Source organism: Hypanus sabinus, chromosome X1 (genome assembly GCF_030144855.1).
Source record: "Hypanus sabinus isolate sHypSab1 chromosome X1, sHypSab1.hap1, whole genome shotgun sequence".
NCBI classification, from domain to species: Eukaryota; Metazoa; Chordata; class Chondrichthyes; order Myliobatiformes; family Dasyatidae; genus Hypanus; species Hypanus sabinus.
In genome coordinates this window covers 24,315,250-24,331,536 of record NC_082738.1, presented here as the reverse complement: position 1 = coordinate 24,331,536, position 16,287 = coordinate 24,315,250, and the positions used below count along the sequence as shown (strand labels likewise).

Here is a 16,287-nt window from a genome sequence, read left to right as displayed (position 1 = left end):
CGCTTCACTTTTGCATAGCGCTCCGTTTTTCTTTTATCTTTGTGCCTATATAAGAGTCTCTTAAATATCTCTGTTGGATCTGCCTCTACCACCATCCCTAGTAGGGTGTTCCATGTACCCCCACTACTCACTGTGCTGTCTCTGACACTCCCCTATACTTTCCTTCAATCACCTTAAAATTATGCCCTCTCGTCTTTGTCATACACTTCTATTGAGTCACCTCTCATCCTCTTTCATTCCAAAGAGAAAAGCCCTAGCTCACTCACCTTTGATGCTCTCTAATCCAAGCAGTATCTTGGTAAATTTCCTCTGCACCCTTGTTAATGCTTCCACATTCTTCCAATAAATGACCTGACCAGAATGGAACACAAGTTTCCATCTGTGGTCAAACCGGAGTTTTATAGAGCTGCAACATTACTTCATAGCTCTTGAACTCAATCCCCCAACTGATGAAACACACCATACTCCTTCTTAAACACCCTATAAGCCTGCGTAGCAATTTGAGAGATCAGTGGATGTGAACCCCAGGATCCCTCTGACAATCCACACTGCTAAGAATCCTGTCATTAACCCTGTATTCTGCATTCAAGTTCAAGCTTCCAAAGTGTACCACATCACAATTTTCTGTATTTAATTTCATCTGCCACTTCTCAGCCCAGCACTGCTTCCTATCAATGTCCTGTTGTAACCTACAACAACCTTCTGCACTATCCGCACCAGCATCAACCGTTGTGTCATCTGCAAACTTACTAACCCACCCTTCCATATCCTCATCCAAGCCATTTATAAAAATAACAAAGAGGAGGGTATTCTAGAACAGATCCTTGCAGAACACCACTGGTCGCTGACCTCCAGGCAGAATAAGCTCCATCTACAACCACCATCTGTATCCTCACACCGAAGTTTCCCTGGATCATATGCTTCTTGACTTTCTGAAGGTGCCTACCATGGGGAACCTTGTCATTACTAAAATCCATATACAGATCATCCACTGCTCTAGCCTCATCAATTTGTTTTGCCACTTTCTCAAAGTATTTAATCAGGCTCACATGGCATAATCTGCTCCTCACAAAGCCATGCTGACTAACCTTTATCAACTTAATCCAAGTGCTAGTCAATCCTGTCTTTAAGAATTCTCTCTCATAGTTTGCCCACCACTGAAGTAAAACTCACTCGTTTGTAATTCCCAGGATTATCCCTATTGCCTTTCTTAAACAAAGGAATGTCATTTGCCACCCTCCAATCTTCTGGTACTATTCCTGTGTTCAATGAAAATGCAAAGGTCATTGACAAAGGCACAGCAATCTCTTCCCTGGTTTCCTGTAGTAACCTCAGGCATAGCTTGTTCAGCCTCGGGGCCTTTATCTATCCTAACGACTTTCAAAAGTTCCAGCACATCCTTTATCTTAACATCAATATGTTAAGATATCACTCTGTTTGATGCTGTCCTCACAAACGTCCTTCTCACTGGTGAAACCTGAAGCAAATTATTCATTAAGGACCTCACCTACTCTAGACACGTTTCCTCTTTTATCCCTGTTTGGTCCTGCCCTCATTCAGGTCATCCTCCAGTTCTCCCCTTAGTGGGGCCTATCGATAGCTTCATGCAAGGACTCCCTAAACAACCTCCACATATCCATTGCACATTTCCCTGAGTACATCTGTTACCAGTTTATGCTCCCAGGTTCCTACTTAATACCATCATAATTCACCATTTACTCAGAGAACAAACCTATAGAATCCAGAGTATCCCAGTCCCACCGTGTCTGCAGTACATCCCACTCTTACCATTGCCTGATGGACTTGTGGTTAAAGGTAGGCATTGTGTGGTAAAGGGGCCAAACCATTCTTCCACAACACCGGGGACTGTGAGAACCTCAGTAGATAGGGAATTTGGTGTGCACAGACTTTGTGCCAAAACACCAACTGATACAGCCACAAACGAAGGTGGTCATCAGGTTGAGGGCAACACTGGATACACTTTTGCCACCATTCTCAGGGAATGTGCATTGTGACCTGTTGGATCCTCTCCAACTTGGACCCCCAGTTAAACGGGAAGATATCCCAGGTGATTACTGAGGCAGAGGAATGAGGAACAAGCCACACCCTTGCCAAGTACAGCAGCCATGAGAGCACATCGCACTGAATGACCAAGTTCTTCCCAGCGCCGTTCCACAAGCACATTTTTGTTTGTCCTTCTCAATCTGCTGCAAACAGTTCATGTTACGTGCCTCAGTTCCTCCAAACTAGATCCCCAGCACCTTCGGTTAATTTGACCTGAAGGTCAAGAGTATATTCAAGTGGTTGGGCCAATTTTTAAAGAACAAGGCCTTGATCTTCCTGCAGTTGACTCTGGCCCCTGATGCCAACTCAAACTAGTCATAGGTGCTGATCAATCTGCAAACTAACAGTGGATCCAAGCAGAAGACAACAACAATTCCATGTAAGGGAGTGTTTGACTTGTGTGCTCCACTTTTATTTTAATCAAAATAAAGTTTATTCAGAATTTTGAGATGTACAAGAATAAACTTTTCTTTTTAACATTCATAAACAATGCATGTTCTTAAAACCAATAGATGTACAAGAATAAACTTTTCTTTTTAACATTCATAAACAATGCATGTTCTTAAAACCAATAGGATTGCTACCACTCATGTGGCCCCCTGGGGTAACCTATACCTGTGGAAAACGGCCAGTGAAGGAGTGGAGATTTGAGGCTTTGACTCGAGAGGCTGAGGACGAACTTCACTCCAAGTGAGGTAAGGCCGGGTAAGTTCCTTTCAAAGGAGAAAGTTTCAAAAGTTGAGGCAAGTATTGGGTAGGTCATGGCAGCTGAGATCGGCCCGGTGGTTTGTTCATCCTGCAGCATGTGGGAAATCAGGGATACTTCCAGTGTCCCTGACGACTACGTGTGCAGGAAATGTGTCCAACTGGAGCTTCTGGCAGACCGCATTGAGCATCTGGAGCTGCGATTGGATTCATACTGGAGCATCCGCGATGCTGAGAAAGTCGTGAATAGCACGTTCAGTGAGTTGGCCACACCGCAGGTAAAGGCTACAAAGGCAGAAAGGGAAGGGGTGGCCACTAGACAGCGTAGCAGTAGGCAGGTAGTGTAGGAGTCCCCTGAGGTCATCTCCCTCCTAAACAGATATACTGTATTGGATACTGTTGGGGGAGATGTCTCATCAGGGGAAGGCAGCAGCAGCTGAATTCATTGCACCATGGGTGGCTCTGCGGCACAGGAGGGAAGGAAAAGGAGTGGGAGAGCTATAGTGATAGGGGATTCGATTGTAAGGGGAATAGATAGGCGTTTTTGCAGCTGCAAACGAGACTCCAGGATGGTATGTTGCCTCCCTGGTGCAAGGGTCAAGGATGTCTCTGAGCGGCTGCAGGACATTCTGGAATGGGACGGTGAACAGCCAGTGGTCGTGGTGCGCATAGGTACCAACGATATAGGTAAAGAACGGGATGAGGTCCTACAAGGTGAATTTAGGGAGTTAGGAGATAAACTAAAAAGTAGGACCACAAAGGTAATAATCTCTGGATTACTACCAGTGCCACGTGCTAGTCAGAGTAGAAATAGGAGGATATTTCAGATGAATATGTGGCTTGAAAAATGGCGCAAGGGGGAGGGATTCAAATTTCTGGGGCATTGGAACCAGTCTGGGGGAGGTGGGACCGGTATAAACAGGACGGTCTGCACCTGGGCTGGACTGGAACCAATGTCCTAGGGGGAGCGTTTGCTACTGCTGTTCAGGAGGCTTTAAACTAATGTGGCAGGGGGATGGGAACAAGTGCAGAGAGACAGAGGGGTGTAAAATGAGGGTAGAAGCAAAAAGTAGTAAGGTGAAAGGTAAAAGTGGCAGGCAGGCAAATCCAGGGCAAAAAGCAAAAAGAGCCACTTTTCAACATAATTGTATAAGGGCTAAGAGTGTTGTAAAAACAAGCCCGAAGGCTTTGAGTGTCAATGCGAGGAGCATTCGTAACGAGGTGGATGAATTGAATGTGCAGATAGTTATTAATGAATATGATATAGTTCGGATCACAGAGACGTGGCTCCAGGGTGACCAAGGATGGGAGCTCAACATCCAGGGATATTCAATATTCAGGAGGGATAGACAGGAAAGAAAAGGAGGTGGAGCAGCATTGCTGGTTAGAGAGGAGTTTAACGTAATAGAAAGGAAGGACATTAGCCTGGAGGATGTGGAATCGATATGGGTAGAGCTGCATAACACTAAGGGGCAGAAAACGCTGGTGGGAGTTGTGTACAGGCCACCTAACAGTAGTAGTGAGGTTGGGGATGGCATTAAACAGGAAATTAGAAATGCGTGCAATAAAGGAACAGTAGTTATAATGGGTGACTTCAATCTACATATAGATTGGGTGAACCAAATTGGTAAGGGTGCTGAGGAAGAGGATTTCTTGGAATGTATGCAGGATGGTTTTCTGAACCAACATGTCGAGGGACCAACTAGAGAGCAGGCCTTTCTAGATTGGGTATTGAGCAATGAGGAAGGGTTAGTTAGCAATCTTGTCGTGCGAGGCCCCTTGGGTAAGAGTGACCATAATATGGTGGAATTCTTCATTAAGATGGAGAGTGACATAGTTAATTCCGAAACAAAGGTTCTGAACTTAAAGAAGGGTAACTTTGAAGGTATGAGACGTGAATTAACTAAGATAGACTGGCAAATGATACTTAAAGCATTGACGGTGGATATACAATGGCAAGCATTTAAAGATCACATGGATGAACTACAACAATTGTTCATCCCAGTTTGGCAAAAGAATAAACCAGGGAAGGTAGTGCACCCGTGGCTGACCAGGGAAATTAGGGATAGTATCAAGTCCAAAGAAGAAACATATAAATTAGCAAAAAAAAAAGCAGCACACCTGAGGACTGGGAGAGATTCAGAGACCAACAGAGGAGGACAAAGGGCTTAATTAGGAAAGGGAAAAAAGATTATGAGAGAAAGCTGGTAGGGAACATAAAAACTGACTGTAAAAGCTTTTATAGATACGTGAAAAGAAAAAGATTGGTCAAGACAAATGTAGGTCCTTTACAGTCAGAAACAGGTGAATTGATCACAGGGAACAAAGACATGGCAGATCAATTGAATAACTACTTTGGTTCTGTCTTCACTAAGGAGGACATAAATAATCTTCCGGAAATAGTAAGGAACCGAGGGTCTAGTGAGATGGAGGAACTGAGGGAAATACAGGTTAGTAGGGAAGTGGTGTTAGGTAAATTGAAGGGATTAAAGGCAGACAAATCCCCAGGGCCAGATGGTCTGCATCCCAGAGTGCTTAAGGAAGTAGCCCAATAAATAGTGGATGCATTAGTGATAATTTTTCAAAACTCCTCAGATTCTGGATTAGTTTCTGAGGATTGGAGGGTGGCTAATGTAACCACACTTTTTAAAAAAGGAGGGAGAGAGAAACCAGGGAATTATAGACCGGTTAGTCTGACATCGGTGGTGGGGAAAATGCTAGAGTCGGTTATCAAAGATGTGATAACAGCACATTTGGAAAGAGGTGAAATCATCAGACAAAGTCAGCACGGATTTGTGAAAGGAAAATCATGTCTGACGAATCTTATAGAATTTTTTGAAGATGTAACTAGTAGAGTGGATAGGAGAGAGCCAGTGGATGTGGTATATTTAGATTTTCAAAAGGCTTTTGACAAGGTCCCACACAGGAGATTAGTGTGCAAACTTAAAGCACACGGTATTGGGGGTATGGTATTGATGTGGATAGAGAATTGGTTGGCAGACAGGAAGCAAAGAGTGGGAGTAAACGGGACCTTTTCAGAATGGCAGGCAGTGACTAGTGGGGTACCACAAGGCTCAGTGCTGGGACCCCAGTTGTTTACAATATATATTAATGATTTAGATGAGGGAATTAAATGCAGCATCTCCAAGTTTGTGGATGACACGAAGCTGGGCGGCGGTGTTAGCTGTGAGGAGAATGCAGGGTGACTTGGATAGGTTAGGTGAGTGGGCAAATTCATGGCAGATTCAATTTAATGTGGATAAATGTGAGGTTATCCACTTTGGTTGCAAGAACAGGAAAACAGATTATTATCTGAGCGGTGGCCGACTAGGAAAAGGGGAGATGCAACTGGACCTGGGTGTCATTGTACACCAGTCATTGAAGGTGGGCATGCAGGTACAGCAGACGGTGAAAAAGGCAAATGGTATGTTGGCATTCATAGCAAAAGGATTTGAGTACAGGAGCAGGGAGGTTCTACTGCAGTTGTCCAAGGCCTCGGTGAGACCGCACCTAGAATATTGTGTGCAGTTTTGGTCCCCTAATCTGAAGAAAGACATTCTTGCCATAGAGGGAGTACAGAGAAGGTTCACCAGATTGATTCCTGGGATAGCAGGACTTTCATATCAAGAAAGACTGGATCAACTAGGCTTATACTCACTGGAATTTAGAAGATTAAGGGGGGATCTTATTGACATGTATAAAATTCTAAAGGGATTGGACAGGCTAAATGCAGGAAGATTGTTTCCGATGTTGGGGAAATCCAGAATGAGGGGTCACAGTTTAAGGATAAAGGGGACGCCTTTTAGGACCGAGATGAAGAAAAACTTCTTCACACAGAGAGTGGTGAATCTGTGGAATTCTCTGCCACAGGAAACAGTTGAGGCCGGTTCATTGGCTATATTTAAGAGGAAGTTAGATATTGCCCTTGTGGCTAAAGGGATCAGGGGTATGGAGAGAAAGCAGGTACAGGGTTCTGAGTTGGATGATCAGCCATGATCATATTGAATGGTGGTGCAGGCTCAAAGGGCTGAATGGCCTACTCCTGCACCTATATTCTATGTTTCTATGGTCCTTCCCCTTATGGTGGCTACACCATGCTTAATCGTATCCCTCAGCTCGTAGTCGTGTAGCCTCGGCAGAGTTCCTCCACAGACATCTGTCACTGAGTTGATTGTCTTCCAGTCGCACTTAATGACCATCTGTGTGGCCCAGGAACAGCTCCTGGATCAGAGTCCTCTGTCATTCAGCTGCTCAAGATGAATTATCACACAGGAACTTGCACCTTTCCCCATTCCCTTTTTGCAAACCCACACTCTACAAGGAGGTGAACATCCATTCTTCCCCACTGCAGTCAGCTCGCTCAGGGCATCCGGGAAGGATCTGACTGGGAGGGCTCCTTTCACTGCCAGCCAAGCAGGGTCTTTGTGCCTGTTGGGGAGATGTGGCAATGAGTCATTCTGCCAAATGGACAGTTTGCTCAGAATAACGCTCCGCTGATGTCCTGCGGGATGTTCCATGCTAACCACTGCCTGATGGACTTGTGGTCAAAGAAAGCTTCAGTGAAGGACAGGTAGTGCAGCACCATCCTGCTGACTGGAACGTAGCATGGTATGGTGGTCAGTCACATCCTTCTCAACACCAGGCACAGGTAGGGCCTTGGCACATAGTGGTACTTGGTGCCCATATACTTAGGTTCTAAATGCAGCCACACAAGAAGGTGGTCATCAGGGTGAGGGCAACATTGGGTATGTTTTACCCCCCCCCCCCCCCGGTTTCCAGGGACTTGTGCATTGTGACCCATCTGACTTACTTGATCTTGGATCCCCAGATGAACTGAAGACAGATGAGGTGATTTCCAAGTTGGAGGAGTGGGAAAAGTGCAGCATGTATATGATACTAGGGTACCACTGAAGCAGCTTCGGGGGGGGGGGGGGGGGATCAGAGCTAGGATTTGAATCCCAACATTCTCTGTAAGGAGTTTTTACGTTTCCCCCCTGGAAAGCATGGGTTTACCCCTGGTGCTCCGTTTTCCTCCCACAGTCTAAAAACGTATAGGTTAGTAGGTTAATTGGTCATTATAAATTGCCCTGTGATTAGGCTAGAGTTAAATTGGTGGGATACTGGGCATCACAGTTCGATAGGCCAGGATGGTCTATTCCATGTTGAATCTCTAAATTTTAAAAAATACAGTAATGGTGAGTACAACAGCCCTGAGAGCATCTCATACCTGATGACCAAGTTCTTCATAGTTATTGAGAGGAAGCATCCTCTCCACTGTCCCAATCTCTGTTTTACCTTCCTAATCCACTCCGGACAATTCTTGTGGTACCTGCATACCAGAATCCCAGCACCTTCATGTAGTCTGACCTGACGGTAAAGGGGACAGTGGATCGGTGAGGACAAATGCCAAAGAGCTTTGTATGCCTCCACTGTCTGGTGATATCAAAGCATAGAAGTCACACTGAACCACTGGTCTGATCTCAACTAAAATATTGTATTCAATCCTAATGGTCACATTATAGGAAGGATGAGAGGGTGTGAGGGAAGATCTAGAAAAGATTTATGAGAAAGGATCTGTAGATGTGAACTTTCCACTATTCAAGACATTTGCAGAGACAGGTGCATAAAAAGGGCCCGAAGGATCATTGGGGACCCAAGTCACCCCAACCACAAACTGTTCCAGCTGCTACCATCTGGGAAACGGTACCACAGCATAAAAGCCAGGACCAACAGGCTCCGGGACAGCTTCTTCCACCAGGCCATCAGACTGATTAACTCATGCTGACACAGTTGTATTTCTATGCTATACTTACTTTCCTGTTGAATAAACATACTATTTATTACAAATTACTACAAATTGCACATTGCACATTCAGACGGAGACGTCACGTAAAGATTTTTACTCCTCATGTATGTGAAGGATGTAAGAAATAAAGTCAATTCAATTCAATTCTGAGATGAGTGGCTATAAGGATAGATCAGAGTAGTTGGTAGCACTTTCTTTGAAAAGACTAAGAAAAAAGATGATAAAATATGTAAATTGGTGAGAACAATTTTGCAAGGTTATGGAGAAAAGGCTGCCGGGTGGAAGTGTAAGATGTTCTGAGAGAAAGCCGGTGTGGACATATTGAACCAAATAGCCACCTCCTTTGCTGTAACCCATGATTCTAACAAATCACACACCAGTGACACGTTGGAGAATGAACCAAGGTACCAATCATACAGAGTGTGCAAATTCAGTTGAAATAGGTGTGGAAGACAATTGGGTGGTACCAGCCTCTCATCAAGGTGGAAGTTGACCAATTGTGACATCAAGGAGCCTTGCTCAATGGACATCAAAGGAAAAATACTCCAGTGATTAGGGTCATTCCTTACACAAAGAACAATGGTGGTGTTGTTGGAGGTCATTTATCCTAGTCAATGAACATTACTGCAGGACTTTTTCAGGGCAGTATCCAATGATCCGCATCTTCAGCTACTTCATCAATTATTTTTATTCCATCATAAGGGATGCTTGTTGATGGTTGCAGAATGTTCATTTCCATTCGCAACTCTTTAACAAATGAAGAAATCCATGCCCACATGCAGGCGAATCAAGATAACATTCAAGCATGGGCATATAGGTGGCAGTAACCAATAAACGATAATCTCACCACCTACCTTTGACATTCAGTTGCATTACCATTGTGGACTCAATGTCATAACTCCTTGCCAAAGTATGCCCCTTTTGTTTATCCCTAAACTATCTGTCTCCAATAATCTAACTGGTCAAAGTCTCGTACCTTCATCTTTTCAATCACCTCAATCATATTTCCCATAAACCTGCTTTCTTTATTCTAATATAAATATTAATAACAACCAAAATCTTTCTCTGAAAATTAAAAGTCCTACGTTTCAATCTATTCAGATTACTTTTCTTGATATTAGCCAAAATCCTATTGCATGTCCCAATAACATTATTACTTATTGCCTCTGGTCCTCTTTTGCTTTCTAACTTTTAATTGAATGCTCAAACATTAAATGTACCAGTTATTGAAAATCAAATAGACCTGTAATCTGAAACAAAAACAGAAAATGCTGAAAACATTCAACAGATCAGGTAGGGCAGTATCTGTGGAAAGAAAGTTCATGTTTCATATTGACGGACCTTTCTGCAGATGCTGCCTGATGCAGTGTTTCAAATATTTTCTGTTTTTATTTTAAATACACCAGAAGCTACCTAACATCAGTGTACAAGGTGGAACTTTTGCATGTTAAAAAATACCTGTCACATTATCTGAATCTATCTGCAGTAATCAATCTATCATTTTTTGTCTCCTTCCCCAACTCAATGTACATATTCACATTATCTTCAAACTTTTGAAGCATTTCATTAATATCCTCAACAAATCATCAGTGATGTTTTGAACAGCAAAAACAAATCATTAATGAATATCTTGAACAAAAAGCCCATTTGCCTTTTAACATTTTATTTTATTATTGTCATACATCTAGAGGCATGGTGAAAAGCTTGTTTTTTGAGCCATCCAGACAGATTATGCCATTCATTATTACATTGAGGTAGTTAAAAAAAAGCAGAAGACAGAATATAGTGTAGATTTAAAATCATTGAACAATTATAATATATGTAATGAGGCTACAACTAATCTCTTGTCCAGCTATATGGTATATAGCTACCAAAAATCCTACCTAACAGCCTTTTCTTTAATTGAAACCTCTTAAGGAGAAAAAAATTCTAAAATAAGATCCCCCATTACATGAAGTGAAGCCAGATTTAATATGAGGAAAAAATCCAACATAATATTTCAGTGCAGTTAATTGCACAAAAGTTGGTATGTGTTTAATGTGCTGCTTATCTACATTTGTCTTTTTCCATTTCTTTTCTATTTATACTATTCAGTGTTTCCATATTAATCCTCCAAAATTGCCTCACTATATTTTTCTTTGCATTGAACTTCATCTGCCATGCTTCCGTACATTTGAGAAAGCCAAGAATCACTCACATCACAATGCAGTACTATATCAAGTTTTGTATCACATGTAAACTTTATAGTGCATAACCATGCTCTATGAAACTTCATTTTCAAAACTGGCTCTGAGGAACACGATCACCTGCCAGTGTGAAAACTATCAACCTACCACCTTACTTCTTGTCACTAAATTAATTCTGTACCATAACACCACTTAATTCTGAGCTTCCAGTTTCTAAATTAGCTTCCTGTGTGACAATTAGCCCGTGCCTTCTAAAAGTCCACATATATACTATACTGTATGTTTACTGTACTATCTTGTAGCATTTTTTGTCGGGTTGGTAAAGTTAGTCAAAAAATATCTGCCTTTAACAAATTCATGTTAGCTTTATTTAACCTTAATGAGTTTCATATAACTTCTAACTTCTCTATCACCAGTACTGGGCCTTCATGCCAGCACATTACTAGTTTATCCTCTTCTCTATCCTGAGTAATGCTGCAATATTAGCTATATTCCAGTATTCTGACTTTAGTCCAGTATACAGTGGTCACAACATTTCAATATTCAATGTCTCTGCTATTTCTACCTCGTACCTATCATCAGCATGGCATGCAATCCATCTGGACCAGTTGACCATCAACTTCCAGCAGTGCAAACCTCTTTTCTGAATAATCTATTTTTCCCTATCCTGTCAATAAATTCCTTCTCATTCAGTGTAAAATTCAAGTTATTCTTTTGTGCAAAAAGATGTACTTATTTAATATTTGAACCATTGTAGCGGTGTGCACACATAGCGCTGGAATAACGACATGGAGACGGTGAGTTGCAGTTGCGTAAAAGGTTTATTCAAACTTCGCAGCCTCTCTTTTAAGCCTTCCCGTTTCTGCCCTCCCTGGGCGGGAATGCTGTAGGGGGCGCATATTCACAGTCCCTTCCTGCGCACGGGCTTTTCCCCTTGCTGGTGAAGAAGGCCTGGCGCCCTTTTTCGGACCGGCCTCTCTGCCAGCGCATGTCACTTTGTGAGCCGGTTCAAGTGCACTGGAAAGTGGATCACCACACCCATCATCCCCTATCTACATGAAGCTTCCTTTTTGGGCTTTTAATAAACTTTTCTATCATAAATGTATACTTATTTACAAGTTGTTTCAGAGTTTACTTTAATTTTCCTGCCTTTTACTTCCTCCCATATTGACTGTTAAAACTCTATTATGTAATATGAACATAATGAATGAATGATCCTTATTGTCATTATACATAGATACAATGAAACTCTGTTTGGCTTCCTCTCGAGCAATTAAATAAAGCGGTAGATAAAAACAAGACAGTAATAGAGAAACAGTATTAGATAAGTGGCAGATAATGAGTTGCAGCAGCACCAGAATGTCACAGTAATGCACAAAGTGCCGTTAGTGCAAGTTTTTGAGTCCTTGTGTGTGCTCCCTGTTTCAGTCATTGTTCTGCGGGTGTGGTGTGATGGAGGCCACAGCTCTGGGGTAGAAGCTCCTCAAAGTTATTTAACCATTCACTGTGATTATAGCGAATCTGGAACTTCATCCTATGTGCCTGCTTTTTATCCCATATCTCTTAATACTTCTGGTTAATGAAAATCTATCAATTTCAGGCTTAAGATTAATAATTTACTTTGTATCAATCTGTGGAAGAGAATTTCAAACTTCTTCAACCCTTGCCTGACAGAAATCTGTCTTAACTTCATTCCTAAAAGGCCAGACTCTGAAGTGTTAGGCTCTGTCCAGATCTGAGTACGTCACTCAATGAGATCTGTGCAAGGCCAGAATCAGCTGGCTTGCCATATTAAAAATAATTCTGCCTCCCAGAATTCTCAGTGGTGAGCAAAGTACAACTCAAGAAATCACAGCATTGAACTCATAATTTTATGGAAGTACACACTTTCATCTAATGTGTCAGCACAATCTTTGAATAAAAGGATATTTCAAGATCAAGTCCTGAAACAGAACTCACAGACTGTTGGACAGCAGTGAACAGCTTTTCTGAGACCAGGATTACCTAAAGCCCTGGAAAACTACCAATAATGCAGTCTCCACAAAACCCTTGGAATACACAGTGCCCTCTGCTAGGCCAGACTGAGGCCCTAATTACCTTCATTGAGTTGGTCATGTTCTTCTCCTGTATGACATCAGACTCCTGAAACTGACACAAACGCCCACAGATGCTGGAACCAGGAGCAGCAAATTGCTGAAGAAACTCAGCATGCGTGAGGGGAAATGGACAATTGACATCTGTCCAGATGAAGCATTTCAACCAAGAATGTTGACTGTCCATTTCCCTCCACAGATGATGCTTGACCTGCTGAGTTCTTCTGACAGTTTGCTTGCCGCTGAAACAGATCTATTCTAAACTCTGTCATGGGAGGAAATTATCAGGGGGAACATAGAAAAAGAAATGTAACATCTTCACTGACTCCTGGGAACCTCAGGCCCATTCAATGTGGAGGTACATTTGGTTAAATTGAGAAAGTCAAGTCCATGCAAACCCACCCTCTCCTTTATCCACCTCCTGCTCCGTCTGTGGAAGAATCTGTGGTTACCACATGGGCCTCTCTATCCACCTCAGAACCCACAGAGCCGGAGGGGAAACAAATCATCCCTGATCCTGAGGCTCTGTCTAAAAAGAAGAATAGACAGTAAGTTTCAAACTGCTGGAGGAACTCAGTGTATCAGGTAACGCCATCCCTTTGCCTCCACAGATGCTGCCGAGCTCACTGAGTTTCTCCAGCAGTTTGTGTTTCCTCCAGATTCCAGCATCTGCACTCTCGTGTCCCCTTCCAGGCAGCAAATTTCTTGGCTTGTCTGGAAAAAAATATACCCCATATGCTCTTGTGTTTCAGATTCATCTTCAGTCTTCTGTTCTGAAAATTTGACTTGCCCGTTTATCCAGCCTGCTGCATCTTATAGACATACCACCCTCCATAGACCGGGTAGTTTTCTCTTTATCCTTTGCGCTGGCTGGCTTTTCCATTGTGCTGCCTGCATCACGTGACAACGGTTCCCCGCCCTCTTTAACACCTGGACCAATCACCTTAGGGTATGGTTTCGTTCTTTTTATTCCCATTGGTTAGACTTTCTGTAACGTTCATTCATCAAATAGCTGTTCTTTATGGAAGCAGCCTTCCAACAGCCCCCCCCCCCCAAGAAAATCCACAGGAAGAAGTTTATTGGGGGAGGGTTCCGGCAGCAAAAAAAATCTTTTCCAAATGTTACACTCCGTTCATTTCTATCTAAAAAATGCGTTAAAACAGTTTCAATATAAGATTGTCAAGTGTGGCGACAGACGAAAGCTAAAGTTGGTTGGAGAAGGTCAATTAGGCTGAGATTGGAGAACTGGCGCAAATGGGGGGGGGAGGAGGGGTAGAATCTTGGGAACAACACTTACAATGCGACGCGAACGACGAAACAAAGAAAAGTGGACTGGATTGAATGTCTGGATTGAAGACATCCGCAACTAAACCCCAGCGTCAATTCATGCACACCGTTGCCCCAGTATTTCCGTCACTGTAGGGAATTGAACGTTTACTGTGCTCCCGGCATCAACGATATGTGACTTAATTGTGTTCGTTAACATTGGCCAATTAACTAGCCCATTTCTATACATTGTATCGGGGTTCCTACGTCCAACCGGCAGCACTTCGGACCGCACAGGAGCAACTAAAAGCGGTGGGATCATTTTAAAATCGGGGTCTCCGCGTGTGCCAGAATCCTATCATTGAATACACTTCATACATTCATTCCCCTGTATTTGAAACCCAATGTTGCGACAGGTGAATAAAGTATCAAATACGTCGTGATTCTTTCCAAGTAATAAACTGCGAGAATGAACTGTGCTCTACAATTACTCACATTTCTCCTATTCAAAATAGTGAATAAGTGAAAGGTCGATTATGCGACGCTTTAAAAAGACTCGATTTAAAGTAACCGATGTTAGCCAGAAAGGCGTTATGTTATCTACATGTCTCCCATCTAGAAACGAAACATAAAGAAACGTTATCTTTAGATCCTGGCAGGTCTTCTAAAGTACCGTAACTTCAGATTCGAACGGAATTTACAAACACAAAGTAACGTTATTCACAGCAATAGATTCCTGTTCTAGTCTGAGCTTGCGCCGCAATGTTGCAAAAAAAAATGTTCTGAAGGTGAAGCTTCCTAAAGCCCCGAGAACTGAAACGGGAAAAGAGAAAGCATTTGAGAAACTTTCTTACTGACGCAAATCTTTGATTAGAATCGGTCAAAGTTTGCGATTGTAAATCGTCTCCATTTCTTAAGAAGCCTTGAGTTTGTGACCGCTTTAGCCATATCTCACCCAGGGATAGGTAGAAATCAGAGAGACTAAGGAACTCTTAAACTTCGAAACACAAGTTCATGCAATCCACTCTCGAAAAGCCTTCTTAAAACTGCACGAGGTATACAACAAAACGCCTGTTTCTCCTAGACTAGTTCAAAATGAACATTTTGTTTAAAGAGGCATGCGTTATAATTGACTTAACCATAAATATTCTTTAGCAAAATGCTAAAGTTCACCCAAGGTTTTTTAGTAAGTTAGTAAAACAAACTATTTAGGGGGCTGCTGGCTTGGCTGGAAGGAGGGGCCTTGGTGAATGGGGAGAGCAAGCAAAGGATTGGAGAGTCTCGGGTTACAGCTCGGCTGGGGGGCAAGGGGTGGGTCGAATTCACAAACAGTGGGGATATACGCAGTCATTGAAGAGTGAGCGCACTTAAAACTGCGGTACCCGGCCCAGAGCAGAGAGCGCTGAGTTTCTGCTGGGGCCCGGTACTGGATACCCTTTTTCACCCGTTCAAGATTGACTTTATGACGGCTCGATAATCGTGGGACTCCTCTCCTCTCCATCCACATAACAACTCTGCATGTCTAATATTTAGATATGTTCAGGTTTGTGGACTCCCGAACGTTAGTGCTGCTTGCAGCAACGCAAGCCATTCTATTATCTGTTGTCAAATGTGAACCCAGATTACGCAGTAAGTATTTTTATTCTTAAAAAAATGACAGTTTTGCATGTATCGGAGAATTCATATAAAGTAAAAGCATGGTTAGTTCTGGGGGAAAACTTTTTCAGTTAGATATTCAGAGTGAGAAGATAACTATTGAGATAATTTAGCTTTATATTTAAAACGTTTGCGGAGCTTTAAATACAAAGGGGAAGCCCTCTGTGAAAATTATTAATTTCCTTGAGATGTGGTACCGATGTGAAATCTTGACACTTTGTGAAGTTAAAAGAAAGGGTTGAATGTTTTTTTTCCTCTCTTGCTGAAGTGAATGAGGCAGGGATGAGAGTGGATTCTGAGAGTCAGGAGCAGTGTCAAAGTGTGAATCAATCTAGAGTGGAATGATGTGAATCAGTAATTACTAGATAGAACTGACGATCAGGATCTCCCCCCCCCCCCCCCCCCCACACACACACAGTCACGTTAATCGACATTCAAAAATGATGTTTTTAATCTTCAACTTGCAACTTCTGTCACTTTCGGTTAGGAGCAAGCAGTGGGTTGGAATACA

General features: G+C 42.6%; 1 protein-coding gene across 3 annotated transcripts in view; it reads left to right on the top strand.

Moving 5' to 3' along the window:
* Window positions 1–2,714: 2,714 nt before the first annotated feature.
* The window catches only part of LOC132384708 (collagen alpha-1(II) chain), a 97,330-nt gene continuing 83,757 nt past the window's right edge, over window positions 2,715–16,287 (top strand). For 2 of the 3 annotated variants that reach the window (XM_059956081.1, XM_059956080.1), the window contains exon 1: window positions 15,478–15,749. In XM_059956081.1, coding sequence (XP_059812064.1) covers window positions 15,656–15,749 — 94 coding nt within the window. In that variant the 5' untranslated portion in view covers window positions 15,478–15,655. Of the gene's footprint in view, window positions 2,760–15,477; window positions 15,750–16,287 lie in introns of those variants that run through there. The other variant, XM_059956082.1, reaches the window with a different exon arrangement.